Source organism: Stylophora pistillata, chromosome 4 (genome assembly GCF_964205215.1).
Source record: "Stylophora pistillata chromosome 4, jaStyPist1.2, whole genome shotgun sequence".
In the NCBI taxonomy this organism is placed as follows: domain Eukaryota; kingdom Metazoa; phylum Cnidaria; class Anthozoa; order Scleractinia; family Pocilloporidae; genus Stylophora; species Stylophora pistillata.
The window spans coordinates 31,805,762-31,830,308 of record NC_142522.1 but is presented as its reverse complement, the minus strand read 5'-3'; the positions used below and the strand labels follow the sequence as shown (position 1 = coordinate 31,830,308).

The following is a 24,547-nucleotide window of genomic DNA, read 5'->3' as shown; positions in this document are numbered from 1 at the left end:
CATAGTATTAATATAAACAATCGTAAGGAGGCAGTGCTGGAAAATCAACACCACGTGAGTAGTTTATTTGGACCTTCCTTACCTGAATTATGTCTTACTGATTATGTCTTCAGTTTCCTTTGGAATCTGCACATGTTTTAGGCAATGATTTGATGAAGCAACCAGAGTAAGATTCACACGTGAATACTGGTAACATTCGGAAAGAAGTGTAGAGGAGGAGATATATTTGCAATATTTGGGATCATTCCTACCTGCTTGGAAACGATTGCGTGGCAGTTGGGAATCACCTGCCAGTGGTCATAAATTTTCAGATATTGAGGGGGTAAACTGTCACGTTTACGTCAGAATGAACGTCGATGACAAAGTGGAGGAGTGATTCGTAACAGATCTCAGAGTCCATTTTGCTGCGTGTCAGTTTTTACATCGCCGATCGACTACACCAAATTTCCATAATTTTCAACTCCCGTCTTAACGTCCAAATCGATCTTGTTGTAAGAGACACAGAAAATATCGATGTTCAAACTAGAAGAATCGAAAAAGACCATTCCTTTCGACTTCGGGAGAATTTCTCCCAGAACTAAGATTACGTCATTAGCGCAACTTCGCAAGGGCGATCATGTCATGGAAGAAAGTCCTTTGGGTTACTGGCATCACTTCATTGTGGATAAAGTAAAGCCAAAATTTGCGTGGGTCATACACAAGACTGGTGATCAAGACACTGGTTTTAGATCTCTTCGAGAAAGTGACCCCACTACCAAAGGGGAAGTTTCGAGGACTAAATTCGTTCTCGAGCCTGACCAAGTTGTTTACAGAATAGAGTACCCCAAAACGGATGAGGTGGATGGGTTTGTGGTGTTCTCCTCGGATGAGGTGGTGCGACGGGCGAGAAAGCGCTTGGGAGAACGGTATTACAACGCCTTGACAAGCAACTGCGAACACTTTTGTCGAGATTGCAAAGCAGGCAAACCTGAGAGCTACCAATCTTATGATGTTATATGGACCGTTGGAAGACTGTTGTTTGTCTTTCTGCAGGGATTACTGGGGGGAATAGTGTTCATTGTTGCTTCTACAACAGGTTTGTTAGCTCAGACATCACTGTTACTAATGGGCCATGTAGTAGGTGTTGTAGTGGGACTTGTGCAAGATGCTCTGTGGATAGCATTTGTTGTTATTACAGCTGATCTTGCTAGAACCAAAGGTCATGTGACACCTGTAGATGCTGAAAAGATCAAAGCTAAAAGAGTAACACCAATAGTGTCAGGATTTGTGGGAGGGGTGGGAGGGGCAGCCCTTGGCTACTACCACATCCCATTACCAGTAATTGGTAGTGTTCTTGGGGCAGTTATTGGAAACTTTCTCTGTCAAGCTTTGGGTCTTCTAGTTGGTAGATGGGTTTCAACCTTTTTAAAGTAACAGACCATGTTGTGTCCATGATATCACCATTATTCACCAGAATTCAGATTGGGTGGGTAAATAGATTAATGGTAATTTGTATTAAATTATGGAATTAAAGTACTTCCTTGTTAAATTATTATTATTATGAAAATGGCACTCACAAATCTGCTCTGTGGATTTTGATACTGTTCTTAGGTATCCAATTTAGAAGTGTCAGTAAAGGCATAAACAGGTTTTTTTTCCTAATTTGGTGACCTGCACTTTTAGAAGGTCTTATTGATAATGTTACAAGCTCCAATGGACAATGTTGCCATGGTAACCAAAAGGTCAGATAATTGAAACACAATATCGTATTCAGAATGGAAAGGGAAGGAGACAAACATCTTTACAGCACATCAAAAATGAAATGAGATATCTCAGGACTTTAAAAAAAAAAAAATAATAATAATAATAATAATAACTAAAAGGACTTTCATTTGACAAACAATAACAAAAAACATCTTTATTACTTATCAGAGCCATAACTTTTAAGTCATTGTTTTAATAAAACAAAAAAGATTGTCTTATATACTATAACTACTACTTAATAGTTCATGTTCATGACTTGTATTAAAACATGTGTACTACCAAGTAGAGGTAAAAAGGCACCATATTCAGAGAGAAGGGCTGATGTTTTCTCAGTGTAACTCAACACATTTTATACATTCATTTATTTATCTAATTAAAATTATTTAGCTCAGTCTCTCTGAAATGAAACTTTTGAATAGTAAATCTAACAGAAACATTTGGTTTACAAAGAAGAACCAAAGAAATTTATTTATCTTTTTACTGGGTTCACTAAATAGATATTTCTTACCTTTGAATTTACAGGCAAGAAAATTTATTTTTAAGTGGTCCTTGTACTTAATTTTTTCTAGAAGATGCCTCTTTTGTGAATTTAGGTGACCACCAAAGGCTTTCAGCCTAAACAATTAGTATTTTTGTGAACCACTCTTCAAAGAGGTTTAACCAGAGATTTGGGAGCAAGAATATTAAACAAAATTACAGTGAATGTTGTGTTGATTATTTTGGGTTTGCATCCGTTATTGCAGTGTTCTCTGTAATCCAAACAAGGTCACCAATTTCATTGCCATCAATATCATCACTACCAGATCCATCACTTTCAAGTGGGACTGCCACAGTGTAGCTGTTATGAAAATTGAAACTATTTTCTTCCTGAAACTCATCATCAGCCCCATACTCTTCCAATTTACTCCAGTCCTCGCCATTCCAACATTTGTTATTACAACCATTAGCAGAATCCCAACAGACCTCTGTATTGGCTTCTGTTTGCTTGACATTTGCATCTGTTGTAATTTCATCTGCAGCATCCCAGTTTTCAGGTTCTGTCCAGGCTGAGTCAGGTCTCTTTGATTCATACACCTCTTGCTCGTCACCACACACATCCCAACCAGTGTCACTCTCTTCACTGCTCCACTGTGATGATGACTGATGCTGCCACAGAACTCCACGCTCGTCTTCAGTAAGGCAAAACCTTGAAGAACCTTTCAGCACAGATCTAAAGTAAATATTCAATGGATGCATTTATTTGCAGACTACAAGTAGTTTGTCTTATCAGTCTCTAAATGCTGTAACAGTAGAGTCCAAACGGCACTGAATAAGAGACCAGTATATTCTAGTATCTTTAATTTGGCACCATTCAAAATTAACCAATATTGCTTGGGAGATCTAAATGTGATAGATATCACTAAGTGTGACCCTTCAAGACATGGTGAACTATGCAATGTGATGCATTTTTTTGGTCATTTCCCACAACCAATAAGAGGACAGATAATTAAGATCATGCCAAAACATACATTTTATTTCACTGAGTTCTGAAATAACCCAGCTGCAACTCTTGAGTTTCTAGAAAGTTACAAGTTGCCAATGAGAACCTAAATCTAAGTCTATTTTATAAGAAATGCTTAATTTACAGATCACACTGTAGATAGGAGCTGTCAGTATCACATCCCTATCAGAAGGGATATACCTGAAGAGAACACTAACTACCCCCCCCCCCCCACCCATTGAAAGAATGTGTGGCATTAAATGTAGGGAATGGGCTACTAAAGTGGAGAAGGGGGTGGGGTCAGATTATTGCACATGACATGTACCAGTAGTTATACAATTTTCATAGCTTGGTGTTTATTTCAAGGGCATTTTTCCACTATTCCTGACAACTTACCTTAGTTTCTCAATTTCGTTACAAAACTTTTGAAGAGATCTAAAGCCAAGTAACTCTTTAAGCAAGTATACATGTCTTTGAGCTTCGTCATCGCCTCCTTTTGCACAGTCTTCGTCATGCATGAGGTGATTTTGCTCATAATGACAACTTGTCTCATCCTTGTCACTTGATAGTGGATCAACATCACTCTCCTCTGAATCATGAACCTCCTCTTGAGATGACAGCATCCAGAGGATGTATTCAACTTCTTGCAATATCTTTTCTTCCTCTGTTCTTGTGTCCTTTTTAAATGGGAACTGAACCTCTGCAATCTAAATTTCAATGTAAAGAGAAGCAATTAATTTGTCAGAAGCCACATTATTTGAAGAATGGATATTTGATGATTTAAAAAGAGAAGGCTCAAGATCAAGGTTTAAGTTATTTAGCAAAGAAAACCATCAGGGATTTTAGGAATCAAGTTCAGGGAAAAAAAACCTCACTGTTTTCTTAACTTAAGGTAATAAAATTCAAATGGTTTTCTTAACCAAAATGTCACTTTGAAATAAATAATCAACTTAATTAAAAAAGAATTCTGGATAAGGGGAATTTCAAAATATTCAATTGTGCTGTTGTTACTGCAACTCTCAGTAATATGTTAGTTTCTGTTCTATGTTCTGAAGTGACATTTAAGTCCAATTTTGACCCTTAACGCTTTACACTCCAAGATCAGTGTGTATATTCTCCACACTGTTCTCTATCCATTTCCAAAGGTAGTGACAAGGAGAATTTGTTCAACAGAGATTGTCTGGTGGGTGATCATTTTCCCTTTCTCTCATAATCTTGATGTTTGGTTCAGCAGAGATATTGTATTGTATGGAGAAATAAGATACCAATCACTCTTGGGGTTAAAGGGTTAAGTGAGTATCAGCATATCTGAAATCATAGATACATACATGCAAAGAAACTAACACCCATACCAGATTGTATGGCTGACCTATTCCTGATTCCTTTCTGGAAGCAGAAAAGGATGACATCCTTTCAAACACAGCCATTTGAGAGCAACAGCCCAAGTGTTCTGTTCCTTTTGGTCCATGAGCTATCCCATCAAATCTCACCGTATAATTGTACTTGAGAGCTTGAGTATTTGACCTAAAATAAAAAACATCTGCTGTGTAATAGGCGTAAGTTTGTGTTATACTTCTTGTGGCTTTTGTTTTAATAAAAATAACATACTGAAAAACTGCTTTGAATAGATGTTGGCAGCAGTAATTGTTGTGGGTGTGTTGCTGTTGTTTTTTGAATATTTAATCAGCTGATGATCAAAAACTGGTTATACTCCAAGCTCCAGACAAATGAGTAATCGTTACCTTTCTCTTTTACAACACAGGGCAGGGTAAATGTCACTGGTAAAAGTTAGGATATGACTCTCCCTGCCAAAAGTGTTTCCTGTAGCTCAAAGGTAAACTACCTGACTGGTGAAAGGCCTGGGTGGAGTTGTACCCTACACCAGTTTTCTCCTAGAGGGAGGGGGATGGTATGGATATACATATCTTGACTGACAACCAGGTGGGTATGGGTTCAAATCGTCATACTTGTGGCAGAACTAACCATTTTTCAAATTCTGTTCTTGTCCATTCAAACTTGTGGTCATAATGTCGGAATCCTTTAAGATCAGGGAACAAGACATTGAACTCGACATTGGGTGTTGTTACCATAACAACCTTGGGAGACAGCTGACCAAAGACTGCCTTTGGCATCAAATCAAGGATGTCTGGCTCAAGGTGTTCAATCCTTCAAAAACAATTAACAAACTAATCCGTACAAAAAAAGAGAAAAATTTAACTTTAATGGCTGAATGACACAGGGCTGTGAGGTAATTATACCCTACTCAGTACTAGCTCATCATTCAGATGTCTTCCTGGAAAGTGGTTCTTTTATAACATAATGAATATGTTCCACTTTAATGTGCATATGTTCAGTAATGGATCATGGAAGATGATCACTGATGATCATCACTGACACTTGCCAGACGACTTTGTTTTTATCACATTTTGACATCATACATGGTCAGTTGTCAGAAAAATCAATCATGGCAATATTGCATGTAATTTGTTAAAATGATGGAGAAGAAATTAAATTAAAACAAAATGTTATTGACTGCAGCACAGTAACACCAACTTTTATCTGCCTGCTTGCAGGCAGTAGTTTGTGTTTTTAAGTGCAAAATTCAGCACAGTGAATATTCAGTCACCATATTGAGGGGTGGAAGATCTGGAAGGGTGACAAAGTGAGGGGGAGGGAGGAAGGGTTTTTCTGGTTTCTCTCCCCCTTCCCCCCTCTCCCTCACTTTGTAACTTGTCTTGCCAGACCTTCCACGTGTTCAATATCATGATTCAATATTCAATGCGCTGAGTCTTGCTCTTGAAGACACAAACTACTGCCTGCAAGCAGACTATGTGCTACACGGACAATTTCAGGTAAGTACTTACAGTTCAATGCAAGCAACTATATCAAAATCAATGAACCTTTCATCTGCTTCAGCAATAGAACCTGGTGAAAGAATAAACAAATCTGGATAATTTTTAGCTCAACTATAAATTGGTTTTTGTGGCACTAGCTCTTAAGCGAGGAAAAACCTTTGAATAAGTCAAAACTTAAACTAGTACATACAGAGTTTCTACCTAAAAAACAAATATAAAATGACCTTGATATAGAGAAACTTTGAAGGGATGACTACGTGGTCGCAAATAGTCTGCTGTGAATGGCTTAATACGAAACTTGCTGTCCTCAAGCTGTTGATCAATATCTACACCAACCACTTCTTCCAAATGAATCAAATTGTCCTGAGATATCAGTGTTTTCACCAGCTTTGCTTCAGCACAACCAAAATCAAGAACCTAAATAAACGTAGATGACAGAAGTTATTAACAATGCAGAAAAATTTAATTTGTTTTCTGCCAAATTATACTTAGGAGAGCTAAGTCAGACAATGAAGAAGAATGTCACAAAGGCATGGACTCAGAAACAGATTCAAAAGTGGTCATCTGTCAGGAATCAGAAACATATTTCAGTCTTATATTTTACCAGACTACATGTGGGTTAGCTTAAGAGAACAGTTTTCGAAAGTCACTGACAGCATGCTAACCCGGAAATGAATGTTCTTTACCTTGTGTGTGTTTAAAATGTTTTCCTTACACTACAAGTGCAAGTTTGCAATGGAACCTGATCAGCTGGGGTGAAGATGGATCGAAAGCAGTAGCATTGGCTGTCTTCCCGTTTCCGTCGGTTAAAAAAAAAAATGTGCATATTTATAGCTCTCTATATGCCAGCAGACCACATACTATTTTAACACAGAAGCTTTGTGATGGTCAGTTACCTTTTTCGCTTGTCGTTCCTTCACCAGCTCACATACTGCAGCATATCGTTGACGATAGACAGGGGGATCAAACTTCGGACCTTTAAACGATCCTTCATTTTCTGTCGATGAAAGAGGTTTGTCTCCACGGGCAACATGGCCGATGATCGTCGTATCGTTTGCTGTGTCACCCATCCCTAACCATATCCTGGCAAACTTTCCTGTTTAAAAGTAAAATAAGTCACTCTTGAAAAACATGGGCATTGCTTAAATTTGAATAAAATCCAAGATAAGGATGCATACATCTATCTTTCACAAGTTTGTAGTTTTCCAAGAATTGCCGCCATGTTTTTTTTGTGTGAGGGAGATTGGAACGAGGGAATTATTTCTTTACCAGGACCATTGTCCTGTTTCTAACCGAGAGTAAAGTGGGGCGAGCATTGCACCACATGCGAAAGTTTTTTAAAAATTGTTTTGTCTGACTTTTTGAGCTATTTTTAGTTTGTTGGTGCAATCTTGGAGCATGATTAGGTATAAAACCCTTGATAAGTTTCCATTTATATCATTTTGTTTGTTACGACTGATTTTGATTGTGCATTTAAAGTCTTACCACTCTCTCTTTTCTTCGTCATGGCAGGACCTTCTGTTTGCGTAGTCCAATCACCCGATGAAAGTTTCCATTCTTTGCGCGCTGAGTCTGGCAAAAAAGACTTATCAATTTTGTTATTGCCATTTGTTTATAACCGACCTGTTTCTTATGATGACGACGACGGTGAAGTAAAGTCTACAGCTGACGATTTTGATTCATGTGACGATGAAAATGACTACCCAAGCGAGTTTGATTTCCTCGATCAAAAACTTGGACAGATCTCAAGGCGAAATGGTGCAAAGAAAATATCCATTGCAGTGAAGGAAAAAAGGAAATATTGTCACCGAGATACTCGGAAGGTTATCTCCACGCCGAAAGCAAGTTGTGCGGGATCAGATGATTCTGGCATTGGTCTTACTAATAAAGAAATGCGGATCAGGGAAGCAAGGATTGAAAATGTAATGAGAAAGCGGGAGAAAAAGATAAAAGCAAAAGTGAATGAGATTACTGACGATAATCTACGCTCAAGAAGCGAAGTGCAGGTGGAGAATGTGGAGAAACCTCTAAAAAGCAGTTTTAGGAAATCTGTAAAGAACCCAGTAAATGTTTGTACCAATCAAGCAGCCAATCCACCATCATTTTACAATAATTCTGACTTTATTCTCGACTCAAACAACAATGGTGTTAAATTTGAAGATCAGTCTTACTTGAACTTGCTGATTGAACTTCAAAACCGTGAGATTACACCTGAGGATTACGACTTGCTCCTCCAGTTGGATTCCTCTGTCCAGCTTAAGATCTTGTCTGCCGCCAAAATTAGGAGACTGTCATCCGATAAAGTAACAGATGAAATTAATGACACATGTAGTATTTGCATGGAGGACTATGTCGCAGGGGATAAGAGAAATTTTCTGCCCTGTGGTCATCACTTCCATAGCTACTGTATAAAGACTTGGTTAGGTACAACATCAGACAGATGTCCAATTGATGGAAAAGAAGTTAGGTAGCATTATCAGATACAATGTATATATAAACTTCATATATACATTGTATCTGATTTATCATCACGGGTTTATTACGAATCAACTTAACGGCCTGCTCCCAGTTGGCTTGTTAGCTCAATTGGTAGAGTGCTGCACTAGTATCGCAGAGGTCAGTGGTTCGAATCCCATACAGGCCTGATTTTTTTCAGGTCTGATTTTTGCTATTGCATAAATAGCGCTCTCTACTGCAAGGATCATGCATCATACGTAGGTAGCATTATGTTTGACTAAGTCTTTCATGAACAAAGGGTAGTCCCTATGTAAATCTTAGTAGACTCACAACTGGTACTCAATTTTATTTGAGAGCCGGTGACAAGAACAACGGTAAATCAGTCTTTTTTTTGTTATTTTATACTTCTCTGTTTATTTCTTGAAAATACTCTTAGCCATAAGACTAAAATTAAAAAAATAATACAATTTTATGAATGTGACTTTTAATGGTTTAATGTCTCTATTTGGTCTTTCCACAATAATATTTAAGTATTAATACAAAAATTGGCTGCAAGATGGGATCAGGCTATCTTGTAATTTCTGCTCGCATAAAGAAGGTTACCCAACTTCTGTGCATTTTATAAATCTGACAGTCAAAGAAATACTATACCCTTGATCATAGAGGTGGATAAATAGTGAAAAACTCAGATCACATCTTCCAAGATGCACAAATTCTAACAGGAGGTCTGTGTGTGACATCTGTTCTTTTCTTTTTAAACCAACATGAAGTGCAGTGACATTCATCACAAACAAGTTACCAGTACTCTTTCACCATGTTGAAAATTTGGCCTTCATTTTTGTTTTCATTTTTATGTCTTCACTGCTTATATCCCAATCTCTTATCAAGACTATGGAACAATACAAGCTTTCTCTGCAGAAGTCAGTATGTTATGCCTACTGTCCATCACTGTAATTGTGGAGAAAAGATAGTTCACTTGAAGTTCTCTGTCCACATTTCCCTGTTCATTTTGACTTGTACTGCCTAAAACAGTACACATTTAGCTGGTTGGCTCTTTCCAATCCCTTAGTCAGGCATTGATTTCTGTGCTTTGCAGTGTTCTTGTACTTGCCTTGCAATTTTTTTAGTGAGAATACTCTTTCATCTCATAGAAGCAACACCAACCAGTACCATAAAAACTGTCAGGGATACGAGGAACTCTGTTGTAAAGTGCCACTTTTTGTCGTCTTGCTACAAAATAATAATAATAATAATAATAATAATAATAATAATAATAATAATAATAATAATAATAATAATAAAAACATCAAATAAGAGGATGTTTGACTCTGTTTATTTCTAATCTAAAATGACAATTCATTTAAATAAAAATGTAGAGTTGGTTTGGCTAGTTGTTAATTAGAACAAAAAAATGTTTAACCCAGATCATAAATTTCACCCAAGGAAATCAAGACATAATTACACAGGATACCTTCTTTTGTGGTTTTGGAAACTGATCATGTAAAGTGCATTTCTCTGAAGTTTGATGGCTTGTGTCTGACTGGGATCCTGGACAATGATCTCCCCTAAAATGGTAGACAAAATCTATCAATCACCACTCAATTGAATTTATTTTGCAAGAGCAAATGTAGATCACACAATCTGATCTGAAATTTTAAAACTGGATAGTTAGAGGCACCAGGAGAGAAAAACATCTTGCCCGCCCAAATCAACACAATGTACTGGCCATGGGATCTAACAAAAGTGCCCTTTAAACAATCTCTCCGAGGTTCAAATTGGTGTCTGTTAATTGTTTTGCAGGTCCAGGAGACATCTCTGAGTATTTATGTACCTGCATGATGTGTCTTCCACAAGATTAAAAGATGAAGAATTTGACATCTCAATGCTATGAACACTGCCAAAGAAGTCCGTGACCAGAACCTTTAGAATAAAAAGGAAATACACTTTTCACACCCCTTTAATTTCTATCTAACAATGTTAATTTAGTTAAATAGACCTTTGGTTTGACTCATGACAACTAATGATTAATCTGGAAGGGGGGAGCTTTAGCCTATTGGCAAAGACCAGCTGATAACAAGTCCAGCATACCAACCGTTTGACCAGGCTGTATATTTTCCTTCCATGAGATCTTCAATTACTATTACATAGAAAAAGTTGCAGTAACTACAACTTTGTCTGTTTGTCATGGAAATGCAAACTAAGCTGAGTTTGAAAATCAATCTCTCTCTCTCTCCAGATTCATGGCTGAGTATCTGCTACCTTTTCTCCTCTTCTTTTTTTGATATAAAATTTTCCAATATTTTCCCGTTTTTACAGTGGAATATGTCAGTCTATTTTTCACTTATAATACTTCTATTAAAAGTTACCGACCAATGTTAAATCTTTAGTCAGTATATCAATCTAAACACGACCAATGTAGCAAATACTCAATCTTTGGTACACACATCGAAAAAATCATGAAAAAAAAAATTTTGACGGACTTTAAAGGTCTTCAAGTTCTTTTTATTGCCGTAAAACCCCTCTGGGATCTGGAATATTTTACTTTCTACACCATCTTAATTTTAGAACAAAACTGCATTCCCACATATAGTATCAACTCGACTTCACAAGTCAGAATTTTTTGAGAAGGTCAATTATCTTTTTTCTTTATAAAATCATTATATTTTACTTTAAATTTCAGTGAAATTCAGCTTCCCGGCTACTCACTTGTACGAAGAGATAAAACCCGCCGAAATGGTGGTGTTCTCATTTACATTTCCTCGAACCTCAATTACAAAGTTATTCAAGAATTTGAAAATGATCAACCGGATATTCAATGCCTTTGGATGGAAATAACACCTCCAAAATCTAAAGGTTTTATTTTCTGTTCCTGCTACCGCCCACCGAATGCGGACAACGTTGCAACTTACGTTGAGGGCTTGAGAAATATGTTAACAGTAATGGCTGATCGGGAAAAGGAAATTGTCATTACCGGGGATCTGAATTTCGACCTGAAACAGTCGAATAAACCTGCATCTACGAAGCGCTTTATGAACATGGCGAAAGAGTTTAGTCTGCGGCAGATTATTGATAATTTCACTCGCATAACTGAAAATTCAAAGACCCTGATCGATTTATTTTTTACCAGTCGTCCGGATCTATATGTCTCCGGGGTAATACCAGTTGGCTTTAGTGATCATTCCGCAACATATGCCGTCCGTAAATTACATCGTTTGAAACCGCCTCCCCCGAGGATAATTGATACCCGGAATTTCAAGCGTTTTAATCGTGATGCTTTCATTGAAGATCTAAATAAAGTTCCATGGTCATTGACGGATTCCTTCGCAGATGTTGAGGACGCATGGGACTCATTTAAACACCTTTTTTGTGAAGTAGCCGACACCCATGCCCCAAGAATCCGCGTGCGAGTCAGGGGAAATAGGGTACCATGGCTAACACGTGAGGCGAGACATCTAATGAATGAGAGAGACCGCTTTCATAATCTGGCATTGAGGTCAAACAATGAGCTTCATTGGAGCTCTTACAAGCGTTTACGCAATGTTGTGACTTTGAAGCTCAGAAAAGAGAAAGAAAGATATTACAACGAACTGTTCCAGGAGACAAGAGGAGATTCCCGTGGGACCTGGAAAAACCTAAAACGGCTACTCGGAAATGGCTCAAAGAGTAGCAGCGCTACTGCTCGTACAGCTAATGAAGCAAAAGACAAGTGTAACACCTTCAATAGCTTCTTTGTCTCTTGTGCCGAAGATTTAAGGTCGATCCACCGATCAACCGCGCGATCCTTTTCCAAATGGCTACCGCAAATTGTCTGCCCAGAAAAATTTAATCTACGAAAGATCACCGTGACGGAAGTTAGAAAGGCTCTTAAAGATTTAAAACCGAAGAAAGCTACAGGTGTTGATGGTATTCCATCTCGTCTACTAAAAGACAGATCAGACGCCCTGGCCTATCCACTATCGCTCATTTTTAATTTAACTATCCAACAAAACGTTATTCCTGCAGAATGGAAAAAAGCGAAGGTGACCCCTTTACATAAATCAGGTTCAAAAGATGACCCAAGAAACTACCGCCCCATATCGGTATTACCAGTGGTATCTAAAGTCCTAGAGCGTTTAATCCACAAGCAGCTTGCAAGTTTTTTCGACGATCATAACTTGCTCTGTAAATTACAGTCCGGTTTTAGAAGAATGCACTCAACTGAGACGGCTGTAACTTATTTCGCCGACGAGATTCTCCTGAATATGGATAAGGGCCTTGTTACTGGTTCTGTGTTTATTGACCTGGCAAAGGCTTTCGACACAGTTGACCATGACATTTTGCTCAGAAAATTAGAGTACTATGGTATATGCGAGGAAAGCCTTCTATGGTTTAAGGACTACTTTACGGGAAGAAAGCAGTTCGTGCAAATTGATTCTCATTCATCTGAAGAGCTTGCTATAACTTCTGGAGTGCCACAAGGGTCCATCCTCGGACCCCTGTTATTTATTGTCTACATTAATGATTTACCACGTTGTGTCAAACACTGTTCTGTAAATATGTACGCTGACGACACAGTTTTATATCTTGCTGGCCCAACAGTAGACAATTTAACTTTTTACTTTAATCAAGATCTTCAATGTCTATCTGAATGGCTAGAAGACAACAATCTTGTTCTCAATGTTTCAAAAACTAAGTGTGTACTATTTACATCTCGAAGGCATAAAGAGCGCGATTGTATTTTAAATCTTAATCTTATAGGAAAGCTCATTTCTTGCGAAACTACTTTTAAATACCTAGGCGTGGTGTTCGACAATTTTATGACTTGGAAGGCTCACACAGACTATATGTGTAAAAAGGTGGCGTCAAGAGTTAGTATTCTGGGCCGCATTAGAAGTTTCGTCACAAAAGAGGCAGCAATACTTGTTCATAATACCTTAATTCTTCCCTTATTTGATTACTGTGACATTGCCTGGAGTAACCTTTTACAACAAGATATAGATCGACTACAGCGCTTACAAAATAGATCTGCACGGATTATTACACGTTGCTCTCGGTCATCTGAAGCAATAGATCAGCTGCAATGGCCGACTCTTTCCAGTAGACGCTATTACCACAAGGCTAAACTTGTTTTTCTCTGTCTCCACTCATTAGTTCCTGGTTACTTTTCATCATATTTTACCAGATTTTCGAATATTCACAATTATTCCACGAGGCAAAGTCTGAGGCTATCCCTACCAAAAGTAAAACAGAATTTTGGGAGAAGGACCTTTCTTTTTACTGGCGCAGAAATTTTTAATAAACTTCCTTTAAACATTGTGAAGAGTGAAAACATTCAAACGTTCTGTCGCCGAGCAAAACATTTCCTTTTACCGTAATTTGATATTTTATTTACTATGTTATGTTTTAATTGTGCTTTTAGCTTTGTAGTTTTAGGCTGTTGATGTAGTTGTGAAATCTTAGTCATTGTATATATATATATATATCTATTCTAGAAATTTGATGTAAAGTATTTTCAATACAGGGCCCCTATGGATACCAGCCTTAGAGCTGAATGGGCTACCCTGTGTAAATAAAGTTTGCTTTACTTTACTTTACTAAATTCGTTTTTTTGGTAGGAAAGTTCTGCACTTGTGAAAGAAAACATGTTAAACCTGTTTTTTGAATTATATGTCACAATTAAAAGATTTTATTGCACAAAAACCACTGTAGCAAATAACCATTTAACTTAGCAAGTACCCACTTTCTGTCGCAAATACCCATTTCTACTTCTTTTGCTCTAGAGAAACATTTTCTTTGGTAAAAGATTAAGTTTTAAGGAACTATTTGGGTATTGCTTAAGAACAATCTATCCCTCTGTATTTTTCAATTTAAAATATAACACGCTTTACTGACAAAAAAAGCGTACACATGCATTTTTGTAAGAAATAGTTTCGTTTCCAAATGGCTGAAATATCAAGCAATTAAAAGTGTTGTGGAAAGTAACTTAAATCATCATAACATCTTAATCTTATAAACGCTGCACTTTACATAGGTAGTTTGAACGATTACGAGCGCTTATTGTGGTGTGAAAAATTTCCTTCAAGTGTTACTTTAGATAGCATAACATGCATCAGCAATCAATCCTTATTAAAATCTGAAAGGGACAAACATTTTTCCAGTGTTACCCTTGTTCTGCTTTTACTGCATTTATGACTCTGTTGGAATGTGAACCTTATTCTTTTTTCTAGTGTAGGCCTAACATTAACTTATATTAACTAATTGAGTTTTAAATCGCACAAAGCTTTGTTACAATGTAATCTTACTTTTGATTCATGTTTAAACTTAGTTCAGTTTTGAATGCCCGTACGACTCTATTCATACAAGTTTGGTTGCATTTCTGTAAAAGCCTTGTTCTGTTCTATATGCGCAAAAATAACTCACATTGTGATTTTAGCCTATTTCCAGTCTATGTGCGATATAGCTTTAGATGGACTCATACCTCACTTACAACGTGACCTTGGTATTCTGTCTAGTTTATGCTTAGTTTAGTTGAGTTTTAAGCGGTACACATAGCTTTGTTTCAATACAAGTTTTAACTTTTGTCTCTATTGTGATCAGTTTTTAATGCGTGCATAACTCTGTTACAGTGTGAGCTAGTTTTTGTATCCGGTATGCGCCTAGTCCAGTTTAAAATACACACATAACTCTCTAACAATGCAAGCTTAGTTTTACTTCCAATGTGCGCTAAGTCCAGTGTGCAGTGTGCAGTGTCCAGTGTCCAGCACACACATTACTAAGATACGTCGGGATCTAAGTCATTCTGGTATACGCCTTGTTCAGTTTCAAAGGTAGGCATTACTCTGTTATAATGTAAACTTAGTGTTGTTTCTAATAATTATACCCTTGATTGAGTTTTAAATGCGTGTAAAACTTAGCTACAACGTGGGCTTAGTTTTGTTTACTGTGTCAACCAAGTTCAGTTTTAACTCCTTGCATAAATCATATATTACAATGTGAGTTTAGTTTGTTTCTAAAGTGCATCAAGTTAAGTTTTAAATGAGCTTAAAACTCAATTACAATGCAAGCTTAGCTTTTTGTGTGCATAACCCAGTTTTAATATCATATGAGCTCAATCAGTTCTGTTCGCTGTCCATGCCTAGTTCAGTTTTAAATGTAAGTATTGCTCAGTTAGAATGTGAGCTTAGTTTTGTATGCAGTGTACTCCTAGTTCAGTTTTAAATTCTTGTGTGTAAGTCAGTTCCAATGCAGGCTTAGTTTTAGGCTTTAGCCTAGTTTCCAACACATCCAGTTCCAGATGAACACATATAGTTCATGAGTTCTTTTTCCCGTATGACTGCAACACTTAATAATAACGTACTGCTTCATTCACAATTGCTTGTTTTTTGCCTGATGCTTGATTCATTCACTCTTTACATTTCCTTATGGTCTTTATTTGCTAGGTACTATACTTTAGATAGCATTTAGCAAGTGCAGAGAAACAGGGCCACAGATAGTCGTATCTAACAAACTTGTTTCCTTTAAGATACATTAAGCAATAAAGTATTAAGAAAAGATAGACATAGAAAGCTTGTATTTTGGGGCTGATTTTATAGGCTGATAGTAATCGAAGGTAAGGGTATTCCCAAGCTGGGCTAGGGAGAAACAACAACAAAAACAGGACTACAACAACAATAAAACCAGTAACAATGTATTCGTTAGCTACTTTACATCATACAAATTGATATATCATTGGGATTAAACGCAACCGATTTTTGAAACAAAATTCAAGTTGAAATCTAAGAATAGAATTGAAATTATCTCAAGAAAACAGTTCCAGTCCTTTAACTCTTAGTCAGATACTATTACACGTAATCATCATACTTTTTATCCCTTTCACTTATAGTGTTTCCCGTTTTTTATGAACTTCTATTTTTTTTACCATTGTGAAAAGATGATTTCTTAACATAATCGATAGAATATTACAACTATACATATATGAACGAGAACGACTAAATAAATCATTTTACTAAAAACCGACTAGAATTTCAAATGCTTACTGATAAAAACAACATCTCGATCTTCTTGAAAAAACAACTTCAAAAACTGTGGAGCGCTATTTAGTTAAAATTGGAGCGTCGTTATATCCAAATTCAGTACGAGCCGAAATGTATCTTAAACTTATACCTGACTTTCTGCAGGCTAACCACATGTTACCCACCTCGTAGTGATTTTGTTTTTTTATATTCGTTAACGCTAAAATAAGAATCCATAAAGTAGAACGACTTTCATACGAGAAAAGTTCTTATAGTTTTGGTGTGAATTATACAGTGCAGCCTACTGCATAGTAACATGTAACAGTTTTCAACAGTTCAGTGTACAGTGCAGCCCACTGCATAGTAAGATTTAGCAGTTCCAACAGTTCAGTGTCGTGTTCTTGAGCACAATGCAAAGGACTGCATAGTAACATTTAATCTTACTATGCAGTGTACTTCACTGTACCGAACAACAATACACTGAATAGTTCAGTGTAGCACCCTATATAGTAATATTTAAGAGTTTTTTCCCAGTTCAGTGTTGTTACTCAGTTCAGATGTTCTGTAAGTGCAGTCTGTACAGTATGGTGCACTACTGAGTAATATTTGATAGTTGTGAACAGCTCAGCATGCAATGCATTGCACTGCTTAGAACATATTTAAGAATTTTTTTAGTTGCAACACTACCTGTGAATGTAAGTCTTTGTCCTTGAGGAATAAGTCGTTTATCTCCATTGCGATTTCTTCGATCTGACGGTCTCGTTTCAGTTTATTTGCTTATTTTACTTCAACCATCTACCACCTTTGCGCTTTGAGGTGACAACGCAGACGGTTTATTATGGCACGAACTAATCTTGTACGATTCTCAATATTTCACTCATTGAAATTTTTCAGAAAACTCGCTCATTCTTTTCGCCCCCTCATTCTTTTTCTGAGGCCCATGCTAAACGTTCCAACATTGTTATTGAAGATTTGTTGACTCAATAATGTTAAAGCATTCAGCATATATGCTTGTCCGACATTTTTGGTAGGACTAATGTTTGATAACTTATGAAACGTTCGTCCAACAAAAAATGTTGAACAAACATGGATGCTTAACGCCCCAATAATGTCAGATCAACAAATGTTATCGAAGAAAGTTGGAACATTTAACCCGGTTTGATACTTCTCAACTCGTGCAAAACCATCTCGCGCACGCCTTTTCCAAGGATTAACCTCTAGTTGACATTCTTTAACAGTTCAGAGTATTTTCGTGTAGTGGAAAGCATTTCAGAGCAAAACAAGACTCCACGTTACAGCTTTGAAATGTGCACGTTATCAACCTTTTCATTGAACTTTCATGTTTCTAGAAGCGTATTGTTAAATTGTGCATTTACAACCGTAAAGGATATAACACTCTCAGAGGAACTAAAACGTAGAACGTATACAATTAACATGGACACAGAGGCACCGAGAAGAGGACAAACTATCTATTTAAGATAGAAATATGATAAAACGACGTAGATGTGTGTTTTTCAGGTATTGAGCCCTTTGGTAGTAGTTAGAATTTAGTTTGAGTATTTACTACCGTTGCAAATACTCAACTCCCTACTGAGTATTTGCTACCGTAGCAAATACCCATTAATGGTAGCAAATACGCACTAATGGGTATTTGCTACCGTAGCAAATACTCAGTGGGTAGTTGCTATGGTAGCAAATACCCATCAATGGTAGCAAATACGCACTAGTGGGTATTTGCTACCATAGCAAGTACTCAGTGGGTAGTTGCTACGGTAGCAAATACGCACTCAATGTAGCAAATACCCACTCGAATCGGACTCTCTCTCTCTCTCTCTCTCTCTCTCTCTCTCTCTCTCTCTCTCTCTCTCTCTCTCACTCCCTTTCTCAAATCTTTCTTAAGAAAACACCAAACACCAGCATCATATCCTATTAGTTAACTTTGATAAAAACAGCAGACAGATAGGTTTGTAAGGTCATGACAGCAGGAGCTTGATTAAGAAACTGTTCCACCAATCTCAGAACACTTCTTGAGGTCTACTGTGTTGGAAACTGATCGACAGTGTGCTCTGTTGCTGATCAAGTTTTCTTTAGTCAGAAGAAAAAATGAATGGCATGTTTTCGACCAAATCAGAGCATACAATACCTATTACATTAAATAATTATAATTGATTATGAATAAGTACCTTATCAGGGTCTCTCCTAAACAAATCAGATCTCACTCCTGGGGTGGAAATCACCAGAGCTGGTGTGGTGTATTCGAACTAGGTAGAACAATATTAGCAGAGCCATTAACAGGAGAAAAAAATTATAAAAATTCTGAAATAAGAGGTAAAGCCTCTCTATGAGTGACTAGCCTGTAATAAAAATGAGCAGTTGTGACAATCAGTTCCTTAAAATTGTTTACAGTCAAATCTAGACTACAGAACACATAGGGAGACATAAAAGTTGTTTTTTGTAAGGAAAAACAAACTTTTGATTATTCCAATTCTATCTTCCCTAAAGGGGGCAAGTTTCTAAAGAAACTGTGTTGCTGCGTCGGTGGGGGTAACAAGGTAGTTTGGTAACATTAACTAAGTTGAAATTGTAAATTGGCCACCATAAACAGTTAAAAGAGTTAATTCTTTACAGTGGTCAATTTACAATTTCAACTTAGTTGATATTACCACATTACCTATCTTCCCTTAGTTTTGTCCTCAAAACAAAATTGCTGCAATTTCAGACCCAGACAAGTTTCATGTTCACCCATACTAGTCATTCATGCAGTGAAAGGAGCTTAAACATGGAAAATAATACAACTCTTCTTTGTCTCAGAAGCATATTTTGCTTTCTGTCCATACAGAATACCCTAGAACAAAATTACTCACCAACTGTCCCACAGTAGACTTGCTATTGGGTCTCACACCCTCCAAGAACTGAAGCACATAATATGTATACCTGTCAATTACATGCACTCCAATGGCTGGGTCTTCGTGATGCTGAGGAAAAAAAACAACATCGATAAATTAAGAAACTACAACAATTGTAAAATCAGATACCAGATTGTAAGAAACACCTCTGCACAAAAACAAAATGAAAACTTGATCATGTAGTCTACCAAAAAAACTACTTGTTTTTTATGCTTGGTTTTCCCACAGGCATATTGTAATCTTGTAATGTTTGATAAAACTCCAAAGAATGTCTACAGACCACTTGTAAAAGCAAATGAGAATCAGCCAAGTTGAATAACACCACAGTAGAGCCTTTGAGTTTAACCCAATTACTCCTGAGATCTCAATAGTAATTCTCTTTACTATCTGCCATTTAATTCTTTAGGTGGTAGCTCTGAGAATTTAGTATTGGATCAACTAACAATCCACTAATGAATATTTATCTCTATTCTCATCACTAGTCTGTTTGATTTTGTATCGACATTGTAAGGAAAATTCTCTCTTAGTCACTCATGGGAGACGAAGGGTCCAGGGTTACTAGAGCAGCCTCATTCTTGACTTACATCCACTGTTAGCTCAGTTTATAAACATACTATACCAGCTTTGTGTAAACACAGGTTTGAATCCTATTGAATTCTCTCAAGAAATTATCAATATTTTGGCATGCACCCTGTAGTTGCCTGACACAGATTTCTGCATTACAATCATAATTGATTTCTATCATACTTAAACAAACTTACTGATAATGAGTCCTCCCCTACTAAACTGCTGCCCACAGCTAGAATGTTGGGTGAGTACAGTTTTTGAGTCATGGAGTACGCTTGACAGGTATCCACTATCAAGAAGACTTCATTGTACCTGACAGCATAGATAAGTGAAGCTTGATAATTATCATGAATATAAAATATATTTAAGAGAACCAAATTGTTCTTCAGTCTTCTCATAACTACAATTTGATAACTACATGATTCAAAGCAACCATTACCTTCTTGTACAATGAATATAAGAAGTTCATATATTTTGAACTGTGGTTGTAGATATGTATGATGCACGATCCTCGCAGAAGAGAGCGCTACTTAAGCAAAAGCAAAAATCAGACGTGAAAAAAATTTTTTTCAGGTCTGATTTTCGCTATTGCATAAATAGCGCTCTCTACTGTGAGGATCATGCATCATACGCATTACCTTCTTTTCTGCCACATTTGCTCAAAGGCATCTGCCAGCTCAATACTTGTTATCTCCTCAGCATCTTGAAATTTAAGAAAGCCATCGCCCCCATGACCTGAAAACAAAATCACAATACATGTGATTTATTAATCAGTAACTGTGAATGATCCACTGTTCTTGTTGTCGAGAATATAATTTAATTTATTGAAACAAGATGAGAAATGAAGTGCCATTCATCTTTAAGGTATGAAACTGACATTTCATATTAAGGCCACTTACCTGTCATGTATACAAGAATATTGCTTCTCTCATCAGAGAGTAGTCTCTTAGATCTTGGAACTCTGGATGGCAAACGACCTGTTATAGAGCATTACAACTCAGGCATTAATATCTGCACTTGTGCTTTAAAGAGTAAGATCTAAGTGCATGCTAATTATCTTGCATATAATTCCTATCTATTCTTTCTGTCCTTTCTTTTTTCAAACCTCTTCATTACTGTTTTTTTAAGTTTGTCAGCATTTTTCTTCATCAGTTACACCTTTTTTGCACATTTCTCATACTGCACATTATTTTACAGTCCTCTGGTACTTAAGCCAGTTTCTTTTAGGCCTAACCACTATTTAAAGTCAGTTTACCTTAGGTTGCGCTAGGCACACTTCTCTGTTTAGAAGTCTTATGTTATTCTTTGTTACAGCTATCTGTTAGGCATTATCAGTGTAAACATTTTTTCTGTTTCACTTTGTTTGAATTCTTTTACATAACTTGGATTTTCATCATTTTCTTTTCAAGCACCCTGAACAAAAACAGCATTTTAAAAAAATCTCCAGGAAAGCTGTTATAACATAACATGATTACCAGTTAATATCCTTATGAAATTTTCCACAGTGACCTGAAAAATTTAAATGCATTACTTAATTAACACATATCAATTAATAAACACACATTAAGCAACTGACCAAAAATGATGTTAAACACCATAGTGGTAATGTAGTAATAAGAAAGGGGGAATTCTGCAGGCACAAAATAAAACCCTTAAATTCATGATAATTGCTAAATTGTTAATCATTTCAGTCATGATTTTGCAAAAAGGCAAAATTTCTATGTTTCTGACTGATTATCATGTCACAAGAACATACTGTCCTATATAATCACCTCATATCCTCTGTAATCCACTTCAATATCATCGCCATATACATTTATATGCTGGTTTGCATTGTTAAACACTGTTCCTATTTAACAAAAATATCAAAGAATTTGAGTGAGATCTTTAAAGAAAACGTGAATGATAAGATGCACCAAATTGCACCTTAGTATCATAAAAAAAATTGATAAAAAATTAAGGCTAGCATGCAGAGCAGGCATTCTTGTGGAGTTTGGGCAAAAATTAGGACTTTGGGCTTTCTGTTTTATTTTCCAGACCGCGCGTAAAATGGAGCAAGGTGAAAAATTAGGAGGCGGGGGGAGGGGGAGAGGAGAGGAGAGGAGGGAACGCCTGCCAGCAGTACTTGAAAATTTGAAAAACACCCCCGATGCATGAGTAACAATAATGCGCAAACAATTGGCCAATCAGGTGGCGCGACAGAAGTGGATTTTCACTTCCGTTGCTTGTCAAAACTTGTTGTTATTTGAAGGGAAATCCCACGTGTCAAAATTTGTGTTCACATGTCGCCGAACGAGAATTGTCAATTTTGCGGCTGTAATTTTAAAGTTAAATACGGCTTATACCTTTCATCAGAAAATTTATTCAGAGCATCGAAGAGAAGTGATGCTTAATGGAGTAATTTTATCAGATGTGTGTGCTGGAATTGGCATTGAACTCATTCAAAACAACGAACAGTTGTCCAATTGCTGTTGCAATCCGTGTGCTAGGAAAGTCAGAAACTTGGGACAGCTCCATGCATTCATCCTTAAGAATGCAAATGGCCAATGCAAAAATCCAGAAAAGCCCAAAAGTACAAATAAGTGGCAATTGGATATGCCAAACAAATCTAGCCCGGCATGGAGGAAGAATAAAGCCGCTCGTATGTGCAAACCACCTACACCAAAAGATCAAGTCAAACTTAGCAAGTTCTTCTACTGGGACACCGTCCCAAAGACTTGTTGCTTTTAAGCCAATTTCTTGGGCCTCGACAACCTGGTCGTCAACGATGCTTTTTAGAGGGCAAACGACAACCATGCAACAGTGTTTCTTCGTGAGAAGCTGCTTGACTTGCACACCAAATCTAAAAATAATGCTTTTACTGAAGCCTGTTGGTAAGACCGCCAACACATCTTTATTTGTGGAAAGTTGATGTATGGCATCTTGCTGTTCTTGTTTTAAAACAAAGTTTTCTAAGATATCAAAAGTAGCTAAAGAATCGTTGAACACAAGATCTATCTCTTCTTCGCTAAACGCCATATTGGATGTGATACATAACAAACTGATGTCACATTCTGCTGTCAATAAAAAATACTGGACCAATCAGAATCGCCCGTTTGTGAGCGAACAGGTTATTCAAATTTTCAAGTAATGCTGGCAGGCGTTCCTTTCCCTAGCCCTAACCACTCCCCCTCCCTCCACCTTCTAATTGTTTGCCTCGCTCCATTTTACGCGCTGTCTGGAAAATAAAACAGAAAGCCCAAAGCCCTAATTTTTGCCCAAACTCCACAACAATGCCTGCTCTGCAGGCTAAATCAAGGCAAGAGTACCATATAACCCATACATTAATTATGCATTCAGACTAGTAGACTTTGTTTTTATAGTTTTATCATGAAAGACAAAGAAGTGGAATGAATAATTAATTGTATGGGGTTATATGGCACTCTTTCCAAAATTAATTCTAAGAGTAAAAAAATTTATATATGATATTGACAACTAGATAGATATAGATAGATAGATAGATAGATAGACGTTTATTAAAAAGAATACCTTAATAGCAGCTGGAAGCTGAATTGCAAAGGTGTACAAATTATGTAATAGAACTATACAATAAAATCAAACCTGAAAGGGAACTAATTTACATAAATTATACAATTGTAATAAATGTTAGTTAAAATGTCTTGCGCTTCCTGGAATGAAAGTATCTCTGAACCGATTTGTTTTAAAGGAAACTCTAAATGGTCTGCGTCGTCGTAACTCCATAAGTTGATCTCGGTTATCGAAAGGCAGTAAGTGGTACAAACAATCCAAGGGATTGGAGACGATGTATTACTATTAGTAAGCTGACCTGGTCTTGGGTTCCGGGCATTGCAGGCCATATCATCAGCAAGCATTACAATAATATGACTGTAAAGGGAATAAAACAGCAGAAGCACTTCCATGAAAGTTCCAATAAGTACAGTTTTCAAAAGGCTATGGTCTTCATATTGAACATTTTATATGATACATAAAAACATCAGACAGTTTTTACAATTACTCGACTTTTATAATCTCCGAGGGCACATAGAGTCCTTGATCACTTGTGCGAACATGTACACAAACTGCTCACCTGTCGGGGATTCCGAGCCGCTTGACACTTCTATACATGGAAAGGACGTTAGCTACGTGCCGGTAATTGAACCAAAACCGCGAGGTACATACCTTGCAACGATAAAGATAAAATAAATAGACTGAAAAGTTTTAAATTAACAATTCATAAAATTCATTGGTTGCCCCCTGTATGAAATTTTTCATTTGTATCGTTCTAAATGTACTTTTCTCTCACCAATACAGCCCAATTGTTAGTATGGTCACTCGTGAGGAACTTATCAAAAGATCTTCCTGTCTGTGCCCCTACAAATTGTGAAAATACAGCTAGGTAGAGAAGTACAAGAAACGTCAGTTTTGCCGCCATCTTGAATTGCAATGCTTGCAAGACATCCTGGGTAGAAAACAGCGACGATCCGAAGATTCTTCGGGCTGAAAGAGCATCGATGTTCTGACCGTTTTTCTGGTATATCCCATACAGAT

The 24,547-nt window shown here is 37.0% G+C and overlaps 4 protein-coding genes across 5 annotated transcripts; 2 read left to right on the top strand and 2 right to left on the bottom strand.

The window, feature by feature from the left end:
• The first annotated feature begins 18 nt into the window (after positions 1-18).
• LOC111338198 (uncharacterized) lies at positions 19-2,446 on the top strand. The gene has a single exon (XM_022944632.2). The coding sequence runs from the start codon at positions 514-516 to the stop codon at positions 1,411-1,413; it is 900 nt and encodes a 299-aa protein (XP_022800367.2). The 5' UTR covers positions 19-513; the 3' UTR covers positions 1,414-2,446.
• Positions 1,878-7,390, bottom strand: LOC111338187 (small RNA 2'-O-methyltransferase). Of its 2 annotated transcripts, none has more exons than XM_088756007.1 (8): positions 7,257-7,390; positions 6,975-7,174; positions 6,303-6,495; positions 6,088-6,148; positions 5,207-5,389; positions 4,552-4,747; positions 3,620-3,930; positions 1,878-2,953 (listed from the first exon to the last, which is right to left on the bottom strand). In XM_088756007.1, exons 2-8 carry the CDS (start codon positions 7,146-7,148, stop codon positions 2,458-2,460), a joined length of 1,614 nt encoding a protein of 537 aa, XP_088612133.1. In that variant the 5' UTR covers positions 7,149-7,174; positions 7,257-7,390; the 3' UTR covers positions 1,878-2,457. The 2 variants fall into 2 exon arrangements, with proteins under 2 accessions (XP_088612133.1, XP_088612134.1); XM_088756008.1 differs by having other exon boundaries at positions 4,576-4,747; positions 7,257-7,389.
• A 193-nt stretch (positions 7,391-7,583) lies between these two features.
• On the top strand, positions 7,584-9,023 carry LOC111338200 (uncharacterized). The gene has a single exon (XM_022944636.2). It carries the CDS (start codon positions 7,584-7,586, stop codon positions 8,547-8,549), a length of 966 nt encoding a protein of 321 aa, XP_022800371.2. The 3' UTR covers positions 8,550-9,023.
• On the bottom strand, positions 9,003-24,457 carry LOC111338186 (putative GPI-anchor transamidase). The gene is made up of 13 exons (XM_022944619.2): positions 24,303-24,457; positions 24,087-24,178; positions 23,826-23,884; positions 21,772-21,848; positions 21,475-21,508; positions 20,899-20,976; positions 20,638-20,734; positions 20,194-20,311; positions 19,391-19,501; positions 18,710-18,787; positions 10,367-10,455; positions 10,007-10,100; positions 9,003-9,765 (listed from the first exon to the last, which is right to left on the bottom strand). Exons 1-13 carry the CDS (start codon positions 24,429-24,431, stop codon positions 9,676-9,678), a joined length of 1,146 nt encoding a protein of 381 aa, XP_022800354.2. The 5' UTR covers positions 24,432-24,457; the 3' UTR covers positions 9,003-9,675.
• Between the last annotated feature and the right edge of the window lie 90 nt (positions 24,458-24,547).